At 42.7% G+C, this 12267-nt stretch overlaps 1 protein-coding gene across 1 annotated transcript in view; it reads left to right on the plus strand.

Moving 5' to 3' along the window:
- Nucleotides 1–12267, plus strand: part of LOC311231212 (sodium/hydrogen exchanger 2-like) — a gene marked incomplete at its 5' end in the record, with an annotated part of 39640 nt that overhangs the window by 20102 nt on the left and 7271 nt on the right. The window contains 10 exon segments of the mRNA XM_084317755.1: nt 4376–4626; nt 5913–6134; nt 7518–7540; nt 7543–7715; nt 9453–9542; nt 10966–10990; nt 10993–11035; nt 11371–11471; nt 11474–11521; nt 11524–11536. Of these exon segments, the coding sequence (XP_084173881.1) occupies nt 4376–4626; nt 5913–6134; nt 7518–7540; nt 7543–7715; nt 9453–9542; nt 10966–10990; nt 10993–11035; nt 11371–11471; nt 11474–11521; nt 11524–11536 (989 nt within the window).

Raw genomic sequence — 12267 nt, forward strand, 5'->3', positions numbered from 1 at the left:
CCTCTCCGGTGCCCCTGATCGCCGGCTTCCTTGGGTCCCGTCCGGGCAGGCCGGGGCCGAGTGGGTCGCCGGGTGGCTCCCGTGGAGGGGGGGGTACTGTAAGGTTTGGTTCTTTCCCCACCACAGGCTTCTTGAAGTACTGTGATGATTGGTCCGCTGCTCTCCCACTCGCTCTGTTCCTTTAAGCCTACTCGCTCTGTTTCCAATTGTTTTCTGTTAATCATTGCATTCCCCTATTCCACACGCTTATCAATCACATCCCTCAGCTGTCGCTGCTTGTCAGTTAAGCATTCCCTGATTATTTATACCCCGTTTCCCCATTCAAGTTTTGTTGGATCGTTTTTTGATATTTCAGTTGCATTCGCCGTTCCTGCTGCCTGCTGTTGTTTCCCTGTGCTTTGCCTCCAGGATATTCAAGAAGCATTCCTCTTAGACACCCTTTCCCCGAGGCGACGCGCTCGCTCCGTTCTGTTCCAGCGCTCTTTACGCACAACGCCTGGGTGAGTTTTTTATGACTGTCTTTGATCCAATTCCGTTTTTCGTGTGTTTATATAACACTGAAGATTTCCAGCTTTTTTATCAGACAGTCACTCACCCAGCGTTTAGCCTTTTTTGGATTGTTTCATTGGGATAATATTTTGGCCTAACATCTCCCACTGTGTGTCTACACACCGAAGATATTATCACATTGGATCTGTATTTTGGGACTTCGCTCACAGTGTTTATTTTGCACCGAAGATATCTATCACTTGGGATTGTGTTTGGAACGTTACTCACAGTGTGTATTTACACCGAAGATTCAGTCACTTGGATAACTCTGTTTTCGGGTACAAGTCACCTCTCCTGTTCACCTGCTCTGTTCCACCTGCACTCGGAGTTAACTCGCTCCCTCTCTCTCTCTCGGTCCCGCAACCACCTCGGAGATTCTGCCGAGAGAAGTCTGCAGAGCGGCTCTGACGTCAGCGTCTGCTTCCCCTGACTACCATCCCGGGAGAAGCTGCAGAGCAGCAACATTCATCCTTGCTTGTATTCCAGTCTTTGTTTGTACTTTTCCAAGTCTGTGCTGTTTATTTAGTCTTAATAAACAAGCCCTTGTTTTTGGCAACTCTGAATCCTACTCTCTTGTGTCGTTGCGTTTGGGGTCGGTGTCAAACCATAACACCTGTCTTTGTTGTCGTGCCTCCAGCCAAGTCTAGCAATTACAATGTAGAGTGTTCAAGTTTTGTTTTATTTGTTACGTATAAACGTGTGTACGTTACAGTGACATTTTTGTTTCTGTATGAGCCCCCTGAGAATGTGCTTCATACAGTGAAAAAGTTAAAAGAATAAAGTCCAAACACTATACAAAATATAGAATATACAAACTAAAGTACAACCTGAAGTACAAAATGCAAACAATGAGGTACAAAATGCAAACTTTTTAAAATGCAAAATGCAAAAACGAGGTATGGATGTAGTGCAAATCCTTTTTTTTTATAAATAGATAAAAATGGTGTAGTGTTAACACATCCACCGCCGGAAACGCTTTAAAACGTTATTGTCCGCCATGCTTTGACCGCCAGACCACGCTGTACAGCGATATTGAGATCAATATTTCATTTTTTCGCCATGGCATTCATAATTCATATATACACCTCCGGCGCTGCATCTGGACCCTACGGCTCAATACAACGATGGCTCAATACCGCCGCCTGGTGGATGGTCGGGCGAGTTACACTGGTAAACAGGATATGGCTGCTGTGCGTCGATTAAATTCATCCGGCCGTCAGACATTGTTGCAAGGCTCCCGACAGATACTATAGTACATATGGATCGCTTTATAAACTTAATAATCAATATGATTTCGGCGTTTATTGCGACATACAAACCGGAAATGGAGCTAGGCGATCGACGTCCTATACCTGGGATCTTTCACCGCCAGTCTCATTGACGCACGGTAAGAGGATGCTGACGCTATTTTCAGCCCAATTGTTTATTCTTTTCACTGCAAACCGATCTGATCAATATATCACCCATACTACATAAAGCATTTACTGACGATCACGGAATTATAAACGACCCCCCCCCCCCTTTCATCCGTGCATGATGACGCATAACGTATAGGATCATATACAGTTGCATTTTTTAATATAGCGTGTATCAGGAATAAATGGCAATTGATAATCTATATATGCGTTTATGCCTATAACTCACGTTCTATGAATTACTGCAGAAAACGATAAAAACATACTTATATTCTAGAAGGTATTTTTGTATGAATCTATGAATGAAAAAGTATAACGTTCCTACATCCTGAACGATAGATCATCGATGTTGAATGGGCCATAGTAATGTCAATTTAGCAATACAATATAAAAAGTTATAGCCCTGCAAAGAAGGTGAACATCTCCATAGGCTTAGAGTGGTGGCAGCTATATTGATGGATATAACCAGTGGCAGGGAATGTGTTAAAAGTGTTTAAAGTATCTAAAGCATGTTTAAAGTGTATGCAATACCTTGCGTGGGCCTCATGGCTGCATACGCTCCTCTACATAGGAAATTAATTGAAGGCCAGAGTCAGAGTTGCTCTCTGCGCCTGTACGTCACACAGCCTCAAACAGCTCTGTCCCCAGGGCCTTAGAACTGCAACAATTCATTGACCTTCATGACTAAATGAGTTTGAAAGAAAAATGCGACTATAACTTTGAATCGGATACACACACACAGTATGACACATACACAAATATTAAGCTTCTAGGAAGACGGATGATAATTATTTGAAAAGCAAAGAGACTATTTGCTGTGGAAAGAAACAATACCTTCATGGCTGCGTTTGTCGTTTCCACACAGATGACTAAGCACGGCAGCGCAGATGCCGTGAAATTAAACACTTTAAACACATTAAACACATTAAACACTTTTTCTAAAGTAGGGAATTAGAATAGAACAAGTATTGATTGATTGATTGATTGAAACGTTTATTAACATATTGCAGAATGGGTACAGTACAGTACGGCTCAATACATTCAATTCTTAAGGGGATGCAGACCAGAGAAAGACTTTCGTCTTGTTTACATCAGGGTCCCCCATTTTCAATTAATCATAACATATATGACACACACGACATACAGATAGACAGTACTGCTACATCTATACATTTATGACATACCAGATTTGCAAATACAGTACTGTTTGTGATACAAAAGTGTCCAGAAAAAGAGTGTATATACATTTGACGTAGAAACTGTACATTGGAGGAGGTTGGGTAGGTGGGGTGGGGTTGGGTGGGTTGGTGGGGTAGGGGGGGGGGGGGGGGGGGGGGGGGGCTGTACATTGCAGGTGGGGGGGGGGGGGGGACACTGTACACTGTACATTGGAATACTGACAAAGCCATACTTGGTCATTTACTGTACAACTGGGTTAGGACATTTGTAGGGGCCAGTTTCGAATTGCAGTCTCCCGTAGGTGTTCTTTGAGAGTGTTTTGAAAGTGGGTAGTGATACAGGTGGAGAAGCACAGTCACACAGTTCAGCCATACTGTGATTTATAAACAAGGAGGTCAGGCATACGATAGTTTCACCTGCCACATTAATACAACATGCTTGGCATTCCTTTAGTCCTGTCAGGCCTGTTCTATGAGGATAATACAACAGGTTGCCTCTTTGTAAGGGTGTCATATACTGTGTGTGAGTGTGTGTGTGTGTGTGTGTGTGTGTGTGTGTGTGTGTGTGTGTGTGTGTGTGTGTGTGTGTGTGTGTGTGTGTGTGTGTGCGTGCGTGTGTGCGTGTGTGTGTGTGTGAGTGAGAGAGAGAGTTTCTTAGTTTGAACAAACCTTTATTGTGCATTTGTGACTTGCACACTAATACACATACACACACATTGATACAATATGGTAAATCTGTTGTAGTAGTAGTAGCATTAGTAGTAGATGAGATAGAGAGAGGGAGAGAGAGAGAGAGAGAGAGAGATATAGAGTGAGAGAGATAGAGAGAGAGAGAGAGAGAGAGAGAGAGAGAGAGAGAGAGAGGAGAGAGAGAGAGAGAGAGAGAGAGAGAGAGAGAGAGAGAGAGAGGAGAGAGAGAGAGAGAGAGAGAGAGAGAGAGAGAGAGAGAGAGAGAGAGAGAGAGAGAGAGAGAGAGAGAGAGAGAGAGAGGTTTAAGTATGTTTTGGGGGAATCGTATGTATTACAAATGTATTATTTCATTATTTCATCGATGGATTCAAACAAAGGATTTAATGTGTCTTCCCTCTCTCTTCTTTTTCTATTATGTTCGCTCTATCTCTACCTCTCTCTCTCCCTACTCTCTCTGTATCTCTGTCTCTCTCTCCCCTTTCTCTCATGCTCTCTCTACACCCCTCTCTCTCTCTCTCTCTCTCTCTCTCTTTCTCTCCCTAGGTGCTTTACAACATGTTCATCTTCATGGCAGACATGCCGTCGGTCGAGTCCAGCGACGTGTTTCTGGGCGTGGCCCGGTTCTTCGTGGTCGGGGTGGGCGGCGTCCTGTTCGGCTTCCTGTTCGGCTTCGGGGCGGCGTTCACCACGAGGTTCACGTCCAACGTGCGCGAGATAGAGCCCCTCTTCGTGTTCATGTACAGCTACCTGGCTTACCTGGTCTCAGAGCTGTTCACTATATCCAGCATCATGGCGTGAGTCGAGTGAAACAATGGGGCATACTATTATCTATTTCTATTTCAATGTATTTATTTAAAAAATAGGGACAATGCACATTAATGAACATGTATATGTAAACATGCCAGATTGTAGCTATAAGCTCATTTCCATCTGTAGTTCCTTTGCAGGTTGATGTGAACACAAAACATGCAAAGAACATGCAATACAAAGACAATGAACAATAAAGACAATAAACAATGTGCATAACCTTATTACAACAAAACTCTGACATGACAATACACAGGACTAATTGACACACAAACAATTAACACTGTATGGTGACTGCTCTTAAACCTATGTGTATGTTATGTACAGTGGAATAGAACACATAGAGACAGTAGAAAAAACTGTGTAGATACCACACACAGAGCGCTATTACCTCAGCGGAATCTAAATAACACGATGGGGGGAAATAACAAGCGTATCCCGTCCCGTTATTTGTGCGGGCCGACGACAATATGAGACGGACCCACACAAATAGATTCCCCTCAGGTAATAGCGCTCTGTGTGTGGTATCTACTATGGCTGTCCCCGACTAATCGACTAATAGGGGTCAGCCCTAGTATCTACACAGTTCTTGACTTCTGTTCAGTTATGTGTATCTTACGGTACCTTCACCAGCTTCTACCATCACAGATGGTACCGGACGGTCTTAGCAGAATGCTTGGCACGTATAGGCAACAGGCTATGACTACTGTAGTTTCCAGGTCCAAACACTCACTCTAGTGCAGAAGAACGACCAATGACCACCAGCGATTTTGTGATTGAAACAGCTGTCCTGTCATAATTTGCATAATACGTATAGCTGGTTGAGGACTGGGGTGAGTTCTGTCATTACAGTAGTTGCTCTGAGGCACTGGCATCAAGGTGTGCATTTCAACCTGGAGGCTACAGTACAGTTGACTTCCTGTCTGCATAGTTTTGTAAAATGAAAACATAATTACAAGAGACAGCTTTCCTCTCCTCTCCTCTCCTCTCCTCCTCTCCTCTCCTCTCCTCTCCTCTCCTCTCCTCTCCTCCTCCTCTCCTCTCCGCTCCTCCTCCGCTCCTCTCCTCCTTCCTCTCCTCTCCTCTCCTCTCCTCTCCTCTCCTCTCCGCTCCTCTCCTCTTTTCTCCTCTCCTCTCCTCTCCTCTCCTCTCCTCTCCTCTCCTCTCCTCTCTCCTCTCTCTCCTCTCTCTCCTCTCCTCTCCTCTTCTCCTCTCCTCTCTCTCCCTCTCCTCTCACTCTCCTCTCCTCTCCTCTCCTTCATCTCCTCTCCAGCATTGTAATATGTGCCGTCACCATGAAATTCTATGTGGAGGAGAACGTGGCTCAGCGGTCCTGCACCACCATCCGCCATGTTATCAAGATGCTGGCCACTATCTCTGAGACACTCATCTTCTTCTTCCTCGGCGTGGTCACCATAATGACGGACCACGAGTGGAACTGGGCCTATATCCTGTTTACCTTGCTGTTCGCCTTTGTGTGGAGAGGACTAGGTAAGTTCAAGTTCAAGTTTATTTTATTTGTCTGAATTTAACAGACGGTACAATGAAATGGGTTGGAGAGTCATAAAGGTAGAACAAGTTACATAAATAAGATATATTACACTATGTACATAATATGAAAATTAGGATTTGTGTGTAAAAGTGACAAGTGTATACGAAACGATTGCACATTATATTGGGTATGTAGCAGTCTAGGTTCAATAGCAGCCGTCATAGTTGATTTTTATGTAAAGTGTATACGAAACGATTGCACATTATATTGGGTATGTAGCAGTCTAGGTTCAATAGCAGCCGTCATAGTTGATTTTTATGTAAACAGTGTAGACACATGTAAGCAGATATGCAAAAAGTTGTATATTTAGGTTTTTGAGTTGAGGAGCCTGATGTGCCTGGTGGTAAAAACTGCCCTTAAGTCCGGTGGTACATGCAGCCGTGTGTGCTGCATGTAGGAGTTAGAGAGTTCCCATGTTCCCTACTCCTTTTCGACCATTACTGTTTTGCTTTTTTTTTTTTTTTTATCTGTTTATTACTTTATTGTTTTATTTAAAAATTGTTATTATGTTAGAAATAATTAACTCATTAATTCATTCATAACTGTGTCTGTGGCAAGAAACAAAAGCCAAAGTAACTGGATTTTCCGGTTTGATGTGGTATTACTCTACAGTCGTTAGAGATCCTGGATGCTCTGCATGCTAGAGGTTTTTCAAGTAAAGACATCCGATCACATCCAAGAGACCATGTGCAGCAGTACCACTGAGCCATGGCCCACGTGCAAAGAATGAACTGAACCCACATCTCTAAAAGCTAAAAGCTAGAATTGAAAACGTGTACTCACATTCACACTTAGGTTGCCGCAGTGATGTGAAATGTCCCATGACTAGTAATAAACTCATGACAACACCGGTATTACCAGTGACACCAGACATTTTACAAAATCAATATCTGTAGAGCGTTTACTTTAATCTTTAATGTTATGTGACTACATTGATCCGCTGTGTGTCTGTCCGCCTGTAAGGTGTTCCATAGCTTTGGTGCATAATTAGCAAAGGCTGCATCCCCACTTTTCTTTTGGGATATAGACGTCAATATAGTAAAAATCCATACCTTCATATGGATCCATGACGGTATAACCCTCACATTCAGTATACCTTCCAGCCCTATCTTACCACCCTTTCTCCTCTCTTTCTCTCCACCTCCCTATCTTCCTCCTATTCCATCTTGCCATCAATGTGTTCCTCTTACCAAGTTTCACCCCTCTCTTTCTCATCCTTTATTCATCACTTTTTACCCCAGAAGTGCTCTTCTAAAATAGTCAACTCCACCTTCTTCATCATCCCCGTCTTCTCTCCCCCCCCCCCCTCCCCCCCCTCCCTCTTAGCATCCTCGTCCTGTCCCAGATAGTGAACCGTTCCGTACCATCCCGTTCAACTACAAGGACCAGTTTGGGCTGTCTTACGGGGGCCTGCGGGGGGCGATCTGCTTCGCTCTGGCCTTCACCCTGCCTGATACCATCAACAGGAGGGAACTGTTTGTCACTGCGTCCATCGCCGTCATCATCTTCACTGTGTTCATACAGGTGTGTGGTATATTTACTGTACAGAATAGATTTTAACAGTATCTATCTAGAATATATAAAATAATAGAATAGCTATTGTCAAAGCATTCATCATTGTCATCATACTGTATTAAAGGGGCTATAGATAACATTCAGCACTAGATGTCACTGATAAAGTCATTAATACATATTTATTTGGGGGGGGGGGGGGGGGGGGACAATATTTTTATTCCACACCTTTCTAAAGTTCTGTGGATGTTTTTTTTATGATTACTCCACATACAAATGTTATCTATAGCACCTTTAACTGTCTTCATATTTTCATCTATTTGGATATATTTTACTTTTAATTAATAGAATAGAGACTCCTGAAGCTGTCTTCATATTCTCTGTTGTCATATCCAGATGTGACTAGCCTGGCAATTATTAAATAGGGGATTGAATGGAATAAAGTAGAATAGAATAGAGTAGAGTTTCCCTGTGTATCTAAATGATTGCATAATTTATCCTTTTAAACAGTCTAAGTAATCTACAGTAGCCTATGGCCATCTATCACCACAGTTCAAACAGCTGGCAAAGGGCTGAAACATGTTGTTTCCACTCTTAAAATATGTTATGTTTTAAAGGAACCCTAGCATTATTTCCTACAAGCTGAGTGAAGACAACTAACATCTATGCGTGTGTGCACTGTAGGGCTGTCCCTAATTAAGGATTTGTATAGTTGACTTTGATTGGCCCAACATTTGCTGATAGTCGACTGGCATTTTTTTATTTATTCTTTATCATTTTCCATTTGGGCTGTGGAGGTGCTTCGACTAAAGGCTTCTTGTTCTCTGCGAAAGCATGCAATTGGTCCACTGATGGATACATCTTGATATTTGTCTAGTCTAGTGTGTTCATTAGACAGGTTTTCTTAGGCAGTTAGCCTCTCTGGTATGCACGCCAATAGTGTTAGCCAGCTTCTAGGCCTCTTTGCTTTTAGAAAGAATGAAAAAAATATATATATATATTATACATTTTATATATTTCTTTGCATTCGACTAATCGGGTTCAGCCCTAGTGCACTGTGGAGTAGAGCTTTGATCCGGGCCCGAAATCTGTCCCGACCTATATGGACCTGTGTAGGTTCTGTCTGACCTACAGAAAAGGTCACAGTAAGGCTGCAGTTCTGGTGCTGTTTGAGTGCACAGTTGCCAAGCACATGTCACTATGAGTTAGGCCCAATTGGGTTCGGTCAAAAATAAAAGTCACAAATAAGAATAAGAATAAAATACGGTCCGGGATATACATTTTCTATATTATGTATATACATTATAAAATATACAGACATACAGTATACAGTAACTGTACAGTACAAAGTGTAAAATTGTACAGTGTCAATTTAAAAGTAAAGTAAAATTCCAGGAAGATTTGATAGTACTCTATAGTCACCCTGTGCTCAGTGATGCAGTGAGGCACAGTAATGCATTATAGAGTCTGATGGCTGTCGGAATGAAGGACTTCCTGTGCCGTTCAGTATTACATCTTGGGAGTCTTGCGAACAGCATAGATTGTGCTGAAAAGGACTCCACCGATCCACAACATAAGTAGGAAATAACACTAGGGTTTAAAAGTCAGAACCAGTCATTGTGTTATGTGGAGGCCGACTTCTTCGCTATAATGATACATACTGATAGACATTTACAGCAGCCTACAGTAGCCTACAGACAGACAAATACAGCAGCTACTGTATGACAAGTCTTTGTCCCTATTCCACAGGGTATCAGCATCCGTCCACTGATAGAGTACATCAACATCAGAAGGACCAACAAAGACCTGAACACCATCAACGTGGAGGTTCACACCAGAGTATGTACAAGTAACGACACGCAGATACTGTAGATGGATCCTGTCCGCCTCTTCCTCCTTTATGGCTCCTTAATACTGTATTGGTCCCAATATAAGACGACCCTGAGTCTTTTTCAAGACTAGTTTTTTGAAAAAAATATTTTTTGAAGATCAAATCTTGTTTTCAGATTCATTAATCTTTTATTTAAATTTTATAATGATAATAAAACACTTTTTTGGGTTTGCCATCTTCTAACATTACACTCTGTGGCGTCATATTTCTTGGCTGCTCGACAGTTGTTTGATGACTGCTTCGTTGATCACCATGATCTTAAAATTGGCATCGTAACTCCTCTTTTCTTTTTGCACTTCTTTTTGTGTGTGTGTGTGTGTGTGGTGTGTGTGTGTGTGTGTGTGTGTGTGTGTGTGTGTGTGTGTGTGTGTGTGTGTGTGTGTGTGTGTGTGTGTGTGTGTGTGTGTGTGTGTGTGTGTGTGTGTGTGTGTGTGTGTGTGTGTCAGTAGAAAGCTATCTGGCTGCACGTTAGCCTAGCTTAGCACAATGAATGGAAGCGGACAGTGCCGGTTAGCCTAGACATTGTCCAACTAACACCTCTCCCGAAGGCTAACCAGCACTGTCCGCTTCCATTAATTGTGCTAAGCTAGGCTAACATGCAGCCAGATAGCCTTTCTACTGAACGCACAGAGAGGAAACTGGTATCAATCTTCTTTTCTCTCTCTGGAGAAGACGGTAAGTTAATTTCCCAAAATGTGGCGTGTTCCTTTTAAAAAGTCACATTGTATAGTATTACGTTTGTATACTATCTATAGGCTACTATACACCATGGGAGCAGAGCAGGATGTAGTCGCCATCTCTTTGTTTTTCACGTTTCGATTCTGTCCAAAGGATTACAGTGCGTGTGTGTGGGTGTGTGGTTGATGAGCACACTCTCTCACTCTTTTTCCAGCAACGCCCTGCGTCACACTCACACATAGTTTCACACACTCAGCCTCAGTGGTCTGTCTCACCCTTGTCCCTTCTCTTTTGACAATAGGCAGGTGTAGTGTTACGTCATTGTCATCTCGTTTAAAACAAATAAAGCATGAACATTTGCATGATGTACCTTTCTGTGCGTATTCATCCACAATCTATAGCTCAACATGAAAATATTCGCAATTAATCGTAAGATTTTATTTCAACTAAAATGCTTAAACAATAGGCCTAATGTTAGTGATAGAAGGTAACTCATTTTGTGCAAAAATGGAAAGCTTGCCAATGTTCATGAGTCAGAATTGGTACAATAGCCGATAATCCATTTTCCCAATGATAAATCCCTAAACGGGTGGGACCTCGCGGGCGGTCCAAAGTGACGTCAGACTACACCTCCTATACGTGTCGTGTTTGACCCTCGCCGTCGCCGCTGACCTTAGCTTCCTGGTTCCCCAGGTGATGGAGCATGTCATCGCTGGCGTTGAGACCTGTGCGGACAATGGAGCCATTACTACTGGAAAGACAAGTAGAGGCCCTTTCTGATGTTGTTATTTAGCTAACTCAGTATCCTTTTAGCTCACAGCTTTTTGTGTGAATATTTCAAATGTTTAAAGTTGTAAGTTTTCACCAATGTAGGTTGAGTATAATGTCTAAGGAATTCCTACCTGTTATTTCACCATATTGCATATTTGCAAGAGCTAATTTACATTACTTATCATAATCTCTTCTCTCTTGTCCTCTCTATCTTGTTCTCTCTCTATCTCTGTTCTCTCTCTCTCTCTCTCTCTCTCTCTCTCTCTCTCTCTCTCTCTCTCTCTCTCTCTCTCTCTCTCTCTCTCTCTCTCCCTCTCTTTGTTTCAGGTTTAAGAAATTCAACGACCTTGTTCTGAGGCGTATCCTGCTGTCCGACAGCAGAGCAGAGTCCAGTATCGTGGCTCTGTACAAGAAGCTGGAGCTGCAGAGCGTATAGATATGCTGGATTCTCATATGGGAGACATTAGCGCAGCCCCATCTATGTCGCACTGAAGTAAGTGCACGTAATTTAACTTAAAGGGACATTCCACCGCCGAGCAAATGGTCGCTGCTCCCCAGAGTAGAATAGCAGAGGAAACTGCCCAGTTGACCAACCCTACTCAGAAATATTTCATTACATTACTGTACATCCATGACTGAGGAAGAACTGCAGGCTCAGTATGTGTTAGATTACAACTTACAAGGCAATGTGAATTCATCATCATTCACTTATTTTGCCATATTTTTGTTACTGTGTAGAGGTGTGGGGCAACATGTACAGAGAACAACATAAAGCCATTGTTTATGTTACGGAAATTATGTCCAAGAGAACACACCAACAGACTGTTATTAAGTCAGGACTTAAACTTAAACATATAGTCAAGCTACATATATGATTAGTTATGTACAGGACAAAAAGCAGAATGATGCCAGAAAGCTTGCAGAACAAACACAAGTGAGAACAAAAAACGCTCATGGACCCGTCTCGTTGACTGGCTCACTTGTGTTGTTCGTTGGATTCCTTTTGGATTATTTGGGCTTGCCAAACAAACTATCCAAACGTACACGGACTCGTTGTGTGTCTGACTATGCGTGCTTTCGAACACCCGCCCAACTCTACCTCTGATTGGCTTACCATGAAATTGTACTCAACCTCAGCCAATCGTCAGCATGTATGCGCTTGTCTCGCGGGCTGCCCACTAACCAAGGAAGAAAAAGTATTGCCTCTCGGCGCAAGGATCTAGT

Source organism: Notolepis coatsorum (assembly GCF_963971535.1).
Source record: "Notolepis coatsorum genome assembly, chromosome: 1".
Lineage (NCBI taxonomy): Eukaryota > Metazoa > Chordata > Actinopteri > Aulopiformes > Paralepididae > Notolepis > Notolepis coatsorum.